Raw genomic sequence first — 18122 nt, forward strand, 5'->3', positions numbered from 1 at the left:
CACCACTGGTTTGGTCGGGGAGCAGGTACGGGCTGTACCAGGCTGGAGACACGCACCACTGGTTTGGTGTGGGGAGCAGGTACGGGGCGTACCGGGCTGGCGACACGCACCACTGGTTTGGTGCGGGGAGCAGGTACGGGCCGTACTGGACTGGATATGCGCACCACTAGTTTGGTGCGGGGAGCAGGTATGGGGCGTACCGGGCTGGCGACACGCACCACTGGTTTGGTGCGGGGAGCAGGTACGGGTCGTACTGGACTGGATACGCGCACCACTGGTTTGGTGCGGGGAGCAGGTACGGGGCGTACCAGGCTGGGGAGGCGCACTGGTGACACAGTGCGTAGAACCGGAGCAGGATATACTGGACCGTGGAGGTGTACTGGAGGTCTGGAGTGTACAGCTGGCACAACCCGTCCTGGCTGGATGCCCACTCTCGCACGACATGTGCGGGGCGCTGGCACAGGACGCACTAGGCTGTGAATGCGCACTGGCGACACAGTGCGTATCTCCGCATACCTTGGTTCCTCAATGAACACACGCTCCTTTTGTTGCCTGACCAGCTCCTCTCTCCGTGCATCCACTACTTCCTTCTCCCTACGGGCCTCCTGCAGCGCCTCCTCTTGAAGGGAGCTCTCCTGCTCTATTCTCCCTATCAGCCCCCGTACTGTGGTGGCCTCCTCTCTTAAACTGCAGATCCGCAGGTCTTGGAGGACCTCTAAAATAGCGGCCCCCTCCTCTACAGTCAGCCCTTTCACGGCCTCCTGCTGCCTCGTCGTCCACCCCGTGTGCCCCCCCCCAAAAAAAATTATTGGGGCTGCTTCTCTGGCTTTCTTCGTGACCGAGACCTTTTAAGTTGCCGTCTCTCCTCCCTTGCTGCCTCTGTCTGCTCCCAAGGAAGGCGATCCATCCCAGCCTGGATCTCTTCCCATGTCCATGATCCCTTAACATTTAATATCTCCTCCCAAGTCCATGATTTCTGCTTCTCCTGGGCATGCTGCTTGGTCCTTGTTTGGTGGGATCTTCTGTCACGTTCGTTGAGAGACGGGTCAAGCCAAGGTGCAGCGTGGTATGCGTACATGTTTATTAAGACGAATAAACACTTGACAAAACAACGAAACGTGAAGCTCAAACAGTGGCTACACACAACAAGCCAAACACGAGTCAAGATCCCACAACTAAGGTAGACAACCAGGCTACCTAAGTATGATCCCCAATCAGAGACAACGATCGACAGCTGCCTCTGATTGGGAACCACACCCGGCCAACATAGATCTAAACACACTAGATCTCCACATAGAATTACACATTACATAGAATACTCACACCCTGACCAAACCAACTAGCGAACTCTATGTCAGGCCGTGACACATATTTTCCAGACGTTGAAAAATACGTATTTTCCGGACATTGAAATCAGGCTCATTTTTGGTTCTGAATGAAAGTTGAAAATAAGTCATTTATAGACGTCTATGTTTGGGCCAAATCAAGGCTGGTCCAGACCGGACCAAAAATCTATATCCGTGGATGTTGAAATCAAGGCCGGTCTGGAACTGCACCAAAAAAAGACGTCCAAAAGGGCTCAGCATCGGTCTGTGCTTACTGAGGTGTAGCCTACAGTGTTGCCTGAAATTTTATTTTATGAATGCCCATCCATGTGGTAGGCCCACCGTTTGTAAAACAGGCCCTTGCATTGGCTTTATTAGTCTTGATTACTGTGACTAATCAATTTGGCTATTTAAGCTCTGAATATCAGCTAGTAGCTACCCAACTTTATCAGGAGTTATCGCAAGCCTATTTGCAATGTGTTTACACACTGGGATATGCAGAAGTATTTTATTTTTTGCTATGATCAGCTTGTCAAAAATTGACAGATACAAACTTGAAACACTGATCATGACAATAGGGTGAAACTTCTGGACAACAGTTGTGATTGTCCATTCCATATTGTCCATTTTACTTTGACCAGTTCAGTTTTTAGGATATGTTGTTTGTTAACATGACAACTAATTTTTTATATGATTGTGCGCCATTTAGGTTAGGCTATTTGATTGGAGAAACCTGCATGATGTAAAAAGTGTCAATTTCATTACATTGTCATACATTATATCTCCATTTTATCTTGGTCAGTTTAGCTCAGAAAATGCTGCCATAGGAGGCCGCCTAATCCTGTCTAATGAGCGGGCCGGCCGTGCACTCACTAAGTCTCTGGATAAGAGCGTCTGCTACATGACTAAAATGTAAATGTAAAATAGACTGACCAGGTGAATCAAGGTGAACGCTATGATCCCTTATTGATGTCACTTGTTAAATCCACTTCAATCAGTGTAGATGAAGGGGAGGAGACAGGTTAAAGAATGATTTTTAAACCTTGAGACAATTGAGACATGGATTGTGTGTGACATTCAGTGGGTGAATGGGCAAGACAAAATATTTAAGTGCCTTTGAACGGGCCTTACAAAAAAAGATTGCAGTTTTGAAACTGCAGTAAAGGTGTAGTAACTGCAGTTGACTGTGTTATACTGCACTCTGACTGCAATATTTTTTCGTAAGGGGGGGTATGGTAGTAGGTGCTAGACAAAATATTTAAGTGCCTTTGAACAGGGTATGGTAGTAAGTGCCAGGTGCACCAGTTTATGTCAAGAACTGCAACGCTGCTGGGTTTTTCACGTTCAACAGTTTCCCGTGTGTATCAGGAATGGTCCAACACCCAACATGGGCCAGCATCCCTTTGAAAAGCTTTCCACACCTTATAGAGTCCATTCCCGACTAATTGTGCTGTTCTGAGGGCAAAAGGGGTTGTGTGCAACTCAATATTAGGAAGGTGTTCTTAATGTTTTGTACACTCAGTGTAGATTATAGCAGTATCAAGTAAAAGGGAATGGTCCAGCACAGCAAGACACTCCTGATTCTAACATGTGTTTCCGTTCTGTAGGAATCGGGCAGAGGGGGTGAAATCCACAGCAGAGACGGTGAAACAGGCACTTGAGGATGCTAAGAAGGCCCAGGCCACAGCGGAGAAGACCATACAGCGGGCTAGGGCTGACATTGGTGAAACGGAAGCCCGACTAGCACAGGTACTCTACTGAGTGGACACCATCTATATGCAGTTTGACGTGATAAAGGAATCAAAAGATAATACATTCCTGATGTTTTCCCTGCTTTTAGATCGAGTCTGAGACCTCCAGCAGTGAACATGACCTGAATGATGCCATGGACCGCATGGGCAACCTAGGTCGGGAGATTAATGCTCTGAAGCTCAAACGTGCCCACAACAGCGTGGCAGCAGCTCGAGCTGAGGAGACAGCCACTATGGCACGTGACAAAGCCAATGAGGCCAAGCAGGTGTGTATGTTTGTTTGTGTATATTTGTGACTGTAATACCATGTCTGTTACTGATTATGCTGTCTTCTTTCTCTCAGATTTTAGATGGCGAGTTGATAGATAAGTATCACACAGTGCAGGACTTGGTGGACAGGAAAGCCAAGACCATCCAGGAGGCGAAGAAGAAAGCAGAGCGCCTGAGAGATGAAGCCAAAGAGCTACTGAAGGATGCCCAGAACAAGCTCCAGAGACTAGCAGGTGTGTACGAGGGACCCTGGAGGGAACTGGGCCTCCTTTGTTTTAGAGCAGCATTACTTTTGATTTACACATGCTAACCTTGAAGAATAGCGAAGGCAACATTGCCCTCTTGTGGTTAAAAGTGTCACTGTATTGTCTCAATTTGTCTGATTGTGGTGAACTTCGACCAGAGACCAAACTGTAGGTCTGTCAGCCAGGTTTGGTTATTCTAAGATGAAACATTAAAATATAAATTTGACATACTTTATATCCACAGAGCTAGAGAAAGACTATGAAGAGAACCAGAAAACTTTGGAGGGCAAAGCCCAGCAGTTGGATGGCCTAGAAGACAAGATGAAGGCTATCCTCAACAACATCAACAAGCAGATCCAGATCTACAACACTTGTCAGTAACAGCCAGGACCTGGCTGGTCAAACCAACACTGACAGACACTATGTGAAACGACTACTGTTTTACCCTGCTGAGCCTGTACACTATGCACCTAGCCATGAAGGTGCCTGTCCGGCTACACTGTGTAACCGTGCCTTTTTGATTGTGAGATTTCACACAACTAATATAACATTGTGTGGCCACATTGTGTATTACTGAGTGACTTTCAACTGAAGGATAGAAGTGCCTCCACATGACATTTCAATTAAAATGTGTCCATCTGTGCATGTAAAATACAGAAATTTGCACATGATGTTTGTGCCAAAACTCAGATCACCCCCCAAAACATTGCCACATTCATAATATAAAGAATGCCAAAAAATAACTTATAAATATATTGTTCTGGATAAACAAGCAATGAACAAAAGTTATGTATCCTACCCACTGGATGAATGGTCACTTTTTCATAGTTTCTGATTTCTCTCCTGGATTCAATGATGGATGCATGTTCTCATTAAACCCTGCATACATTAAATGGTTGGTATTATTTTTTGTAAAGGAGAGAACTGTTTTGGGTTTACCTGAAAATAGACATTGAAAAAGCATTTCCACTCTGCACTCGAGAAACTGAAATTGTGTGACTATAACACTGGAACACCATCACTGCACATATTATTATTATTATAATAAACATACATTGAAGATGCAATGGTGGGGATCACCTAAGGAGAAGATTGTCAACAAATGTCATGTCCAAAGTTCATGTCCTATTCAATATTCCCTTATAATAACCCCCCTATAATAAACCAGTGTTACTAATTCCATGCCCTGCATGCATAGCCGCCTGTAGAACCAACCAAGAAAACCTTGGTCACATGGGGAAGGTTTGGTTTGGTAGCAACAGTGCTGCCTTCAGGAAGTGGCAAGTCTTCGGAGTGGATTTCGGTTTGGACTGTTTTTGTTCCTAAACAAAGTGCGAGTCATTGCGCGAGGGCCGGTAAATTAGGTTGACTCGATTGATCGTCATTTACTAAACCTTTATTTGCATCATATATTCGGTATATATAAGAGATGGGTCCTGGATAACGAGAATCTTCGAGAAACACCGGAGTACGGGGTTTCGATTGCAGGCAGGGATGAGCAGAGGCCCGCGGCGGTATCAAAGAGCTTAGCGAGGGCTGAAGTCAGAAGTAACGTTACGGACTCGGCGGCATTGTGCCCAAAGACCGGGAGACGATCCTCCAAATTATACAAGTTTTGTAAGGGCCACTATTGCTATTATTATTATTTTAAAAAAAAAAATATATATATATAACAAGGCGTGAGGTGATATTGTCAATATATATTGGTTGTCTAGCTTATCGACATAACAAACGTCAGGTAGCAAACTAAAGCTAGCTAACTGTTGTTAGCTTAGCAGCTAACTAGCTACGTTAGCCTACTCACGTTACATTGGCAATTTAGCTATCCCTGTCATTAATGACATGATATAGATCACATGTTCACATTTTTAATGTTCAATTGTCTGATTATTGAACAACTTGATTTGCCAATGATCATTGACAGCTAGCTGACTTGCCGCATCAATGACGCCATTACATCGAGGATAAAGAGACTGTGGCAGAAATGTACATCAAGGTGTAACGTTGTTAACTAGGTAGCTAGCTAGCTATAGCCAAGTGCAATTTGTAGAGTTAAACATTTATAACTAGCTACTTAAAGATATTGTAGTTAGCCAGCATTGTACCAAAGAGGTAGATATTTGCTATCCACATTGACTAACGTTAGCAATCGAGGGTGCAACATACAAGGCAAAACATTCAAGATAGTTCGCTACTAGATACAGCAGCTAATATCTCATTGTTTGGGTGTCTAATTTGTAGCTAAGTTAGACAGCTACCACCAGTCAGTTTAGCTCTCTAATAGCTAGATAATACTAACTAATCCTGACTCATCCTACCCATGCTAGGTTACGGAGACATCATTTATAGATCGGCAGGTAAGGGTGCTCTCGAGAGGCTAGATGTTCTTTACCATTCGGCCATCATATTTACCACCAATGCTCCTTATCGGACACATCATTGCGCTCTATACTCCTCTGTGAACTGGCCATATCTGTATACCCGGCGCAAGACCCAGTGGTTGATGCTTATTTATAAAAACCCTCTTAGGCCTCACTCCCCCCTGATATACCTACTAATACCCTCATCCTTAACATACAGCACCCGTTCTGCCAGTCACATTCTGTTAAGGTCCCCAGAGCACATACATCCCAGGTTCGCTCCTCTTTTCAGTTCGCTTCAGCTAGCGACTGGAACGAGCTGCAAAAAACACTCAAAATTGACAGTTTTATCTCCATCTCTACATTCAAAGTCCCAATCATGGACACTTTTACTGACACTTGTATTGTTGTCTCTACCGTTTTGCCCTTTGTGCTGTTGTTTGTGCCTAACAATGTTTGTACCATGATGTGGTGTTGTCTTAGGTCTCTCTTTATGTAGTGTTGTGCACTTGTGCTGTCTCTCTTGTCGTGATGTGTGTTTTGTCTTACATTTTTAATCCCAGCCCCCGTCCCCACAGGAGGCGTTTTGCTTCTTGGTAGGCTGTCTTTGAAAATAAGATTTTGTTCTTAATTGACTTGCCTAGTTAAATAAAGGTTAAATAAAAGAATGTATGCAGAGAATATTTGCAATGTTTGCAGAGATAATACTATCTTACCAATGTACAGGAAATGTTTGGAATTAAAATGTTTCATCTGAAAGGGGTGAGGGTTACAATTTTGGCTATTTGTGTGTGTGTTCTGTAACATTTTACATTTAAGTCATTTAGCAGGAGCTCTTATCCAGAGTGACTTGGCTACAGTTAGTGCATTCAACTTAAAGATATTTTCTGGTGCGTTTGTATACTTTTTAGCCAGTAGTTCTGAAAGTAGCGCCCACAAACCAAAAGTGGTCAGTGAAAATTGCCTACTAACGAAGACAGTGCAGTATGACGATAGGCAGAAACTGCTTATCCAATAGATATCCCCGATCACACTTGTCGGCGATGTCATGGCGACATTGGTTAGCTAAGCTCATGCGCAGAAACGCGTCATTGGGTCTAATGGTCGTCTCGCGCTGAACTGCGCATGTGCAGGCCATCAAAGGCACTCCTTCGATATAAAGTTGTTTTTGACAAATGAAAAGGTGTCACTTTAACACGTTTCTAGTAATAACATGTTCAACTGAAGACATTGGCTTGAATCTAGGTTGTGCCTTTAGATTTCAAGAAAATTCACAACTACGGAATAATTTTTCACCTCTCATTGACTTCTCAAACCCCAGCCTGGTCTGCTTGGTCTGTTTCATAAGCGTTCCCGGAAGTCTCGTGATGTTGCACCTCTTGGTTTAGAAACTTTGTGCTGTTACGTCACAAATATGCAGATATGTGCACCACATCATTGCTTTCTATCTCGCTCTACTGTGTGTGTGTGTCTTGCTAGCTGTCACTCAAATGGCGAGGGGCTGAAGCCCATTGGCTGAAACTTGAATTGCTACGTGGCTGACCCATGTGGGGGTAAATGTAGGGAAAAAGGCATCTCACTGCTTCCAGAAAAGTGTCTTTTAAACTAGGGATTCCATGGCTAATTGAGGGAAGTCTGTAATTCTGCTCATAGATTATGCGTGTATGAACTACACATTGACACATCCAGCCCAAAGCGGGAGGTAAAAACTTGTCGCCAAAGTACCGGAGCATGTATTTTTAAAGGGGGGCTGAACTGGGGGCCCAACTGCATATATGACACTCTTAATGACCCTTATGTAGCTCTGCAATACACATTTATAACGGTGTTGGTTTTCTGACTCTTCTCAGGCCCCCTGATTCTGTTCTGGGAGAGTTCTAACTTGTAACATCGCCAAGATAGCTGGACCGGGCAGAAAGCGGCACACCTCAGAACCAGACCCCAGCAGCAGCGACGCCAGCGACGGGCGTTCCGGGAGCGCCAAGTGCCTGAAGATGGCCAGCAGCAGTGAATCAGGCCGGCGGAATGGGGGTCAGCGCAGCGCTGGTGACAACACCAGCAAGAAGAAGCAGAAGGACAGGGCCAACCAGGAGAGCAGGGAGGCCAAGCGAGCAGCAGCAGCAGGGGCCAATGCAGAGCACAAGAAAGGTGAGAGGGTTAAAGATGAGCTATTTTGGGTGCGTTAAGGCAGGAGGGTTTGCCCCTGAGATGCTCCTTTATTAGCAATGCGTGAAGTGTTTGCTGTGAGCAAGCCTATTTGTTATGTTGAGCCTATATTTTGATTTGTGTATGACGTAACATCTGAATGCAAAAACCTGACGATACAATGGGGAGAACTAGTGATGTTGAAGGGTACTTCAAGTTTGCTTTGTTTCATCTATGGGAGTACTGCTCAGTTCCCTGTTTGTGGTTCCTAAAGGACTTTTGATACAGGACATTTGGCTATAGAATTTTTGTTTAGTGTCCTCCAGTAAGATGTTTGTCATTTGCAGCCTTCTCTTTTATTGTAGAATATAGAACAGGTCCCATAATGTGTTATATGGGCCTTGGAGGTATTTTCTTTGTCTTACAAGGTATCATCTTCCAGTGTTTCCCCTATATTCATTTAGCTAAATTGTTTCCGGCACTCCCAAAAATCGTATTAAAAAAAATTATATATATATATATATATATATATAGTAAAAAAACAAAAACGTTTTAAGTGTAAACTTTAACGACTAAAACCACATACAGTGAGGGAAAAAAGTATTTGATCCCCTGCTGATTTTGTACGTCAGAGTTATATTATCTCTACAATATCAGCTAACGATTCCATCATGCCTGCGATTAGGACCAGCCCTCAAAGTAAACACACGGCTGCCTTTGGAACGCTGGTTCCTGGCTCCGGTTGGGGAGCCTGCGGAGATGGTGGGAGATGATGGGTGAAACCAGCTGAACGGCCATGCTCCTGACTGGCTGCCCAGGAGTTAGAGGCCAGGCCACTCACCATACCCTTAGGGAGGCACACACAACCTGGGACATAAGGCACAGATACATACAGTGAGGGAAAAAAGTATTTGATCCCCTGCTGATTTTGTATGTTTGCCCACTGACAAAGAAATGATCGGTCTATAATTTTAATGGTAGGTTTATTTAAACAGTGAGAGACATAATAACAACAAAAAAATCCAGAAAAACGCATGTCAAAAATGTTATGAATTGATTTGCATTTTAATGAGGGAAATAAGTATTTGACCCCCTCTCAATCAGAAAGATTTCTGGCTCCCAGGTGTCTTTTATACAGGTAACGAGCTGAGATTAGGAGCACACTCTTAAAGGGAGTGCTCCTAATCTCAGTTTGTTACCTGTATAAAAGACACCTGTCCACAGAAGCAATCAATCAGATTCCAAACTCTCCACCATGGCCAAGACCAAAGAGCTCTCCAAGGATGTCAGGGACAAGATTGTAGACCTACACAAGGCTGGAATGGGCTACAAGACCATCGCCAAGCAGCTTGGTGAGAAGGTGACAACTTTTGGTGCGATTATTCGCAAATGGAAGAAACACAAAAGAACTGTCAATCTCCCTCTGCCTGGGGCTCCATGCAAGATCTCACCTCGTGGAGTTGCAATGATCATGAGAATGGTGAGGAATCAGCCCAGAACTACACGGGAGGATCTTGTCAATGATCTCAAGGCAGCTGGGACCATAGTCACCAAGAAAACAATTGGTAACACACTATGCCGTGAAGGACTGAAATCCTGCAGCGCCCGCAAGGTCCCCCTGCTCAAGAAAGCACATATACATGCCCGTCTGAAGTTTGCCAATGAACATCTGAATGATTCAGAGGTGAACTGGGTGAAAGTGTTGTGGTCAGATGAGACCAAAATCGAGCTCTTTGGCATCAACTCAACTCGCCATGTTTGGAGGAGGAGGAATGCTGCCTATGACCCCAAGAACACCATTCCCACCGTCAAACATGGAGGTGGAAACATTATGCTTTCGGGGTGTTTTTCTGCTAAGGGGACAGGACAACTTCACCGCATCAAAGGGACGATGGATGGGGCCATGTACCGTCAAATCTTGGGTGAGAACGTCCTTCCCTCAGCCAGGGCATTGAAAATGGGTCGTGGATGGGTATTCCAGCATGACAATGACCCAAAACACACGGCCAAGGCAACAAAGGAGTGGCTCAAGAAGAAGCACATTAAGGTCCTGGAGTGGCCTAGCCAGTTTCCAGACCTTAATCTCATAGAAAATCTGTGGAAGGAGCTAAAGGTTCGAGTTGCCAAACGTCAGCCTCGAAACCTTAATGACTTGGAGAAGATCTGCAAAGAGGAGTGGGACAAAATCCCTCCTGAGATGTGTGCAAACCTACTACAAACCAAACTACAAACCAACTACAAGAAATTTCTGACCTCTGTGATTGCCAACAAGGGTTTTGCCACTAAGTACTAAGTCATGTTTTGCAGAAGGGTCAAATACTTATTTCCCTCATTACAATGCAAATCAATTTATAACATTTTTGACATGCGTTTTTCTGGATTTTGTTGTTGTTATTCTGTCTCTCACTGTTCAAATAAACCTACCATTAAAATTATAGACTGATCACGTCTTTGTCAGTGGGCGAACATACAAAATCAGTAGGGGATCAAATACTTTTTTCCCCTCACTGTATAAAGTATGTAGAAAATATAATGGAGCTTTATATTTATAAGATCATCTGTTCATACTCGGAGGTAAAAATGCTGATGCAAGAATGATCACTTTACCTATAACCCCTTAAAGAAGAACTTGAAAATATTATACTGAGTAAGAATGTCTATTACAAGACACACAGCTGAGCAAACAAATGTACAGCAGCTTTTGCCTATGTATTGTGTTTGAAAGTAAGATGTGAGCGCTGATGGAGTGAGCTCATGCATGTTCACCGGCCATTTATGTTGCTGCTCTCTGCTTAATGCTGAAGAGTTGTAATCCTAGCTGGTGTAAGGCCGGCCACAGGGAAACATGCCATGTCAAGGTCACAAGAGCTGTTGTGCCTCTCTGGTCGGCTCTCTCCAACCAGAACACATGAGCCCAATCAATCAATAACTAATTTACCGCCTGGTGATAGGCAGGCCAAAACTCCATCCCACCAAAACAGGCAGAAATTTCAGGATGTCTTTTCAAACAGCTCTAACACTAAAAGGGCATTCTCATCAATTTCACAATATTATTCCAACCTCATAGTGTGGAAATATATATATAAAACATAGGAAGATCATGTTTTGGACTGCACTGGGCCTTTTAAAATAGTAATTTTGCTCTTTGAAATCAATGTTTTTTGTTTGGCATACATTTTGATGTGAAAAATCGGGGTCTCCGTGTAATTTCGTTATCGTGGAATTGCCCGTAGCTAGATTAGGTAATAGAGGACACTGTGTGGGTAGGTAGAGACCACAGGAGTTTGACACATTCATTGGGGAGAACGGGCTCGTGTTAATGACTGGAGCAGAATTGGTGGAATGGGATCAAATACATCAAACACATGGTTTCCAGGTGTTTGATGCCAATCCATTTGCTCCGTTCCGGACATTATTATGAGCTGTTCTCCCCTCAGCAGCCTTCTGTGGTAGACTCACACTGGCCAGCTGGCCATCTGAATTCCATAACCATGGAATTGCCCGTACCCTCAGTCCCATTGTCCACACTGTATCCTTTGTGACCTTCCAATGCCTTGGCTGTTGAATTGGCTATTGTCTATGCCATTCACTGATTCTCACCAAGCACCTTCCCCGTTTCTTTCATATGTTAGTGGTGTAACCCATTAGTAAAATACATATTTTACTTTCAATGTATGTGGCACTATGTGCATAGTAAGCTGGGCCTAAAATTAACACCCCCGTCCGCAGGTCGATTTTGGCATTGGCGGGTAAGAATATCTAATTCACCAGCCACGTTGACAGGTGGTCCCACTCAGGGCTGTAGAGTGCAAGCATTTAATGAAAATAGTCAAAAGTCAAGTATGGGCATGTGCGAGTTGTGATTTTATAGCTGCAGTAGCTGCCATTTTGTTTAATGTCTGGTAAATGTACTAAGAAATATGAATCCTAACGTTATATTCCACCTCGCGCAGCAACACTGCCTGGTTGGGGGGCTGTGCGCACTGTGAGTGAAGTGCTGAACGATTCGTTTTTGGAACGACAGGCATAAAAGTTGTTCTAACAACTAAAGTGAGACTTTATCCTCCTGTTTCTTGAATATTTGTTTTGTTCACAAGTTAGGTTGTTTTTCAATGTTTGAGTTTGTTTCCACTGCTAGCGAAGAGATGTTGTTGACATACAGTGGGGAAAAAAAGTATTTAGTCAGCCACCAATTGTGCAAGTTCTCCCACTTAAAAAGATGAGAGAGGCCTGTAATTTTCATCATAGGTACATGTCAACTATGACAGACAAAATGAGGAAAAAAAATCCAGAAAATCACATTGTAGGATTTTTAATGAATTTATTTGCAAATTATGGTGGAAAATAAGTATTTGGTCAATAACAAAAGTTTCTCAATACTTTGTTATATACCCTTTGTTGGCAATGACACAGGTCAAACGTTTTCTGTAAGTCTTCACAAGGTTTTCACACACTGTTGCTGGTATTTTGGCCCATTCCTCCATGCAGATCTCCTCTAGAGCAGTTATGTTTTGGGGCTGTCGCTGGGCAACACAGACTTTCAACTCCCTCCAAAGATTTTCTATGGGGTTGAGATCTGGAGACTGGCTAGGCCACTCCAGGACCTTGAAATGCTTCTTACGAAGCCACTCCTTCGTTGCCCGGGTGGTGTGTTTGGGACCATTGTCATGCTGAAAGACCCAGCCACGTTTCATCTTCAATGCCCTTGCTGATGGAAGGAGGTTTTCACTCAAAATCTCACGATACATGGCCCCATTCATTCTTTCCTTTACAGTCGTCCTGGTCCCTTTGCAGAAAAACAGCCCCAAAGCATGATGTTTCCACCCCCATGCTTCACAGTAGGTATGGTGTTCTTTGGATGCAACTCGGCATTCTTTGTCCTCCAAACACGACGAGTTGAGTTTTTACCAAAAATTTATATTTTGGTTTCATCTGACCATATGACATTCTCCCAATCCTCTTCTGGATCATCCAAATGCACTCTAGCAAACTTCAGAAGGGCCTGGACATTTACTGGCTTAAGCAGGGGGGCACGTCTTGCACTGCAGGATTTGAGTCCCTGGTGGCGTAGTGTGTTACTGATGGTAGCCTTTGTTACTTTGGTCCCAGCTCCCTGCAGGTCATTCACTAGATCCCCCTGTGTGGTTCTGGGATTTTTGCTCACCGTTCTTGTGATCATTTTGACCCCACGGGGTGAGATCTTGCGTGGAGCCCCAGATCGAGGGAGATTATCAGTGGTCTTGTATGTCTTCCATTTCCTAATAATTGCTCCCACAGTTGATTTCTTCAAACCAAGCTGCTTACCTATTGCAGATGCAGTCTTCCCAGCCTGGTGCAGGTCTACAATTTTGTTTCTGGTGTCCTTTGACAGCTCTTTGGTCTTGGCCATAGTGGAGTTTGGAGTGTGACTGTTTGAAGTTGTGGACAGGTGTCTTTTATACTGATAACAAGTTCAAACAGGTGCCATTAATACAGGTAACGAGTGGAGGACAGAGGAGCCTCTTAAAGAAGAAGTTACAGGTCTGTGAGAGCCAGAAATCTTTCTTGTTTGTAGGTGACCAAATACTTATTTTCCACCATAATTTGCAAATAAATTCATAAAAAATCCTACAATGTGATTTTCTGGATTTTTTTTCTCAATTTGTCTGTCATAGTTGACGTGTACCTATGATGAAAATTGCAGGCCTCTCTCATCTTTTTAAGTGGGAGAACTTGCACAATTGGTGGCTGACTAAAAACTTTTTTTCCCCACTGTATACTAGTCAGATTTTCACAGGCACACGTGATGACTCAAGTGCAGTGTTCCCAACAATTTTTCAGTGAGATCCGCTATTGGCTCCTTGATTTGTTGCTAGATGAGGTTATGTGCTGCAACAACGTCACTGCACGAATTTGCCTTGCTGTGTTCCACACATCCCCTCCCCTTGTGCTTCTCTGCCTGTGTGTGCACCATTGCTGTGACTTCTGTTGCACAGACAGCTTCTCCCACTCTCGTTTGCGGAAGAATTGAGTGGGAAAAGTTGCTAAAAGCTATCAAAACCATAGAAACCCTCTGTGCAAATGTATGTAAAAAAAAAAAAAAAACGGATTACATTTACCTAAGTATTAAGACCCTTTACTCAGTACTTAAAGTCCGGGCTCTGGCTGGGCCACTCAAGGACATTCAGAGACTTGTCCCGAAGCCACTCCTGCGTTGTCTTGGCAGTGTGCTTAGGGTCGCTGTCCTGTTGGAAGGTGAACCTTCACCCCAGTCTGAGGTCCTGAGCGCTCTGGAGCAGGTTTTCATCAAGGATCTCTCTGTACTTTGCTCCGTTCATCTTTCCCTTGATCCTGACTAGTCGTCCCTGCCACTGAAAAACATCCCCACAGCATGCAGCTTCCACCACCATGCTTCACCGTCAGGATGGTGCCAGGTTTCCTCCAGACGTGACGCTTGGCATTCAGGGCAAAGAGTTCAATCTTGGTTTCATCAGACCAGAGAATCTTGTTTCTCATGGTCTGAGAGTCCTTTAGGTGCCCTTTGGCAAACTCCAGCGGGCTGTCATGTGCCTTTTACTGAGGAGTGGCTTCCATCTGGCCACTCTACCATAAAGGCCTGATTGGTAGAGTGATGCAGAGATGGTTATCCTTCTGGAAGGTTCTCCCATAACCACAGAGTAACTCTGGAGCTGTGACCATTGGGTTCTCCCATCAGTTTGGCTGGGCGGCCAGCTCTAGGAAGAGTCTTGGTGGTTCCAAACTTCTTCCATTTAAGAATGACGGAGGCCACTGTGTTCTTGGGGACCTTCATGCTGCAGAAATTTTTTGGTACCCTTCCCAAGATCTGTGCCTCGACACAATCCTGTCTCGGAGCGCTACGGACAATTCCTTCGACCTCATGGCTTGGTTTTCGCTCTGACATGCACTGTCAACTGTGGGACCTTATATAGACAGGTGTGTGCCTTTCCAAATCATGTCCAATCAATTGAATTTACCACCGGTGGACTCCAATCAAGTTGTAGAAACATCTCAAGGATGATCAATGGAAACAGGATGCACCTGAGCTCAATTTTGAGTCTTATAGTAAGAGGTCTGAATACTTATGTTTATAAGGTATTTCTGTTTTGAATTTTTTATACATGCAACAATTTCAAAGATTTTACTGAGTTACAGTTCATATAAGGAAGTCAGCCAATTGAAATCAATTCATTAGGCCCTAATCTATGGATTTCACATGACTGGGAATACAGATATGTATCTGTTGGTCACAGATACCGTTTAAAACAAAACAAAAAAGTAGGGGCGTGGATCAGAAAACCAGCCAGTATCTGGTGTGACCACCATTTGCCTCATGCAGCACGACACATCTCCTTCGCATAGAGTTGATCAGGCTGTTGATTGTGGCCTGTGGAATGCTGTCCCACTCCTCTTTAATAGCTGTGCGAAGTTGATGAATATTGGGGGGAACTGGAACACGCTGTCGTACACGTCGATCCAGAGGATCCCAAACATGCTCAATGGATGACATGTCTGGTCTGCAGGCCATGGAAGAACTGGGCCATTTTCAGCTTCCAGGAATTGTGTACAGATCCTTGCGACATGGGGCCATGCATTATCATGCTGAAACATGAGGTGATGACGGCGAATGAATGACAATGGGCCTCAGGATCTCATCATGGTATCTCTGTGCATTCAAATTGCCATCGATAAAATGTAATTGTGTTCGCTGTCCGTAGCGTATGCCTGCCCATAGCACAACCCCACCGCCACCATGGAGCACTCTGTTCACAACATTGACATCAGCAAACTGTTCGTCCCCAGGACGCCATACACAGGGTCTGCGGTTGTGAGGCCGGTTGGACGTACTGCCAAATGAACATTTAAATTATCTGGCAACAGCTCTGGTTTACATTCCTGCAGTCAGCATGCCAATTGCACACTCCCTCAACTTGAGACATCTGTGCCATTGTTGTGTGACAAAACTGCACATTTTAGAGTGGCTTTTTATTGTCCCCAGCACAAGGTGTACCTGTGTAATGATCATGCTGTTTAATCAGCTTCTTGATATGTCACACCTGTCAGGGGGATGGATTATCTTGGCAAAGGAGAAATGCTCACTAACAGGGATGTAAACAAGTTGTGCACAAACATTTAGAGAAATAAGCTTTTTGTGCATATGTAACATTTCTGGGATCTTTTATTTCAGCTCATGAAACATGGGACCAACACTTTACATGTTGTGTTTTATATTTTGGTTCAGTGTATATAATTAATTGCTCCTGTCTAAATAAAAACATTAAAAATACTTAACCAGGGAGCATGACTTAGCCACAGAGGATAATTAGCTTCTTTAAAAAAATCTATCTCTGGATTGTTTCAAATCACAAGTGTGTTTGGGAAGCCTGCAATTTGGGTAGTGCGTGTGGCAATAGGTCTAGCTGATTGAGTTGCGGCTGTCAGCGAAAAGCGTCTAAAATGTGTGTAGGTAATGCCTTGAGTATAATTTTAAAATGTTGCATCAAGAAGAAGGGGAGGGGGCTGTGAGGAAGATATGGTGCGTCTCCAGAATACATGCATATGTAGGAAAGTGCCCATTTGGCAATGTCTTATTTCTGATTGCCTTAACTCCCCACGTACACCACTCTTTTTTTTTCTCCGCCTCACACAAGTCAACAAAGTCGTTTTTTTTAACATCCATTGCGAATGATCGTTTCTCAGTATTTGAAAAATCGTTCCAACACTCCCGGCCTCGATAATCACCAAACTTCGGTGTGAAAGAGCAGAATATCATCATCTGATGATCCCATATATCCAATGGAAATGTCATAAACAGCTTTCTGTCCCGAGCTCACTGGCGCAGGAAACTTTGAGGACCCGGAATAGGCTAGCTGATATAATGTTGCAAGTTCGTTAGCGACAGCTTCGGGCCGACCCTGTGATGATTTGATACAATTTTGAACTTCACTAGCAATAGCTCAAGTCAAGACCGATCGAAAGGGAGGCAGACATGAGGAAAAGAGATTAATGTGATTGAAAGAACCAGAATTTATCAGGATGTTTTTTATTTGTTATTTTTATCGGCTTTAGGCCTGTGTATTTTACTTAGTTGATGATGTAAGTTATAGGCCTACTGCTGCATTGGCATACAGGCTATCTCTGAGTTCTATGCACAAATGGATCACAGTGTATCAATGTGTCCATATGGCAGAGGCTAGTGCTCTTGCCAGAGTTGAATTTTAACTTTTAGATTTTTATAATTAACCACGTGACAATGATTTTGAGAAACGAAAACGTTATTAGTGAAATGAAACTGTTCCACGAAAATGTGCATATATAAATATTCATAACTGGCACGCAGATCGGTAGAAATTATAGGATACATTGTAAGCTTCCCCAAACTTGAAACTGCCTATGGTCTTTATTATTACACCCATTTAAAATATTTGTGCAAGTGCGTGCACACACAGGAGGTCCTGTGAAAAAACGGGCGTGCCTATGGAAATCAAATGCCCGTCCAACTGATTTGTTCTGGTGCCGGGTCTGCTGAAAAGTAGCTGAATTTGTCGCTAGAATCATTTACCAATAAAAGTTGCTGGAGGGGTCAAAACATATATAGCCACAAAGTCGCTAAGTTGCCAAAACCGCTGGAGGAGATCCCGGTACCATGGTAACCTTAAAGGGGCAGCTGAACATTTGTCTCGTCTGTGATATCTTGGTTAAAAGTTAAAATATTAAATTGAGCAATATATAATATAACTTGTTACTAGTAATACATTCCTTGTTTTAGAAAGGTTACTAAGCATTATCCTCCTCCATTATTATTTTTTGGGGTGTAGTTAATGTGAAAAGGTTTTGACTGGTAAAAATCGACCTGCCACAGTGGCTGGTAGACAAAGTTAGTTTTAGGCCCTGATAATAAGTGACAGGCCATTCAACAATTTATAGAAAACACAAATGAAAGACACCACGGACTAGCCTATTGGTAAAGTGGGTTGGCAGTTCAAATAAGAACAAATGTCAATACTATGGTGATATCATAGTGGACCG

General features: G+C 43.7%; 2 protein-coding genes across 3 annotated transcripts in view; both read left to right on the plus strand.

The window, feature by feature from the left end:
• The window catches only part of lamb2 (laminin, beta 2 (laminin S)), a 56289-nt gene extending 51808 nt beyond the window's left edge, over window positions 1–4481 (plus strand). Inside the window, exons 31-34 of the mRNA XM_084185122.1 lie at window positions 2933–3074; window positions 3166–3342; window positions 3420–3579; window positions 3836–4481. Of these exons, the coding sequence (XP_084041248.1) occupies window positions 2933–3074; window positions 3166–3342; window positions 3420–3579; window positions 3836–3972 (616 nt within the window). The 3' untranslated portion in view covers window positions 3973–4481. The remainder of the gene's footprint in view (window positions 1–2932; window positions 3075–3165; window positions 3343–3419; window positions 3580–3835) is intronic.
• A 414-nt stretch (window positions 4482–4895) lies between these two features.
• Window positions 4896–18122, plus strand: part of LOC311147838 (ubiquitin carboxyl-terminal hydrolase 19-like) — a 36767-nt gene continuing 23540 nt past the window's right edge. For both annotated transcript variants that reach the window (XM_084184644.1, XM_084184645.1), the window contains exons 1-2: window positions 4896–5208; window positions 7802–8099. In XM_084184644.1, coding sequence (XP_084040770.1) covers window positions 7946–8099 — 154 coding nt within the window. In that variant the 5' untranslated portion in view covers window positions 4896–5208; window positions 7802–7945. The remainder of the gene's footprint in view (window positions 5209–7801; window positions 8100–18122) is intronic.

This window comes from Coregonus lavaretus (genome assembly GCF_964263955.1).
Source record: "Coregonus lavaretus genome assembly, chromosome: 20".
NCBI lineage: Eukaryota > Metazoa > Chordata > Actinopteri > Salmoniformes > Salmonidae > Coregonus > Coregonus lavaretus.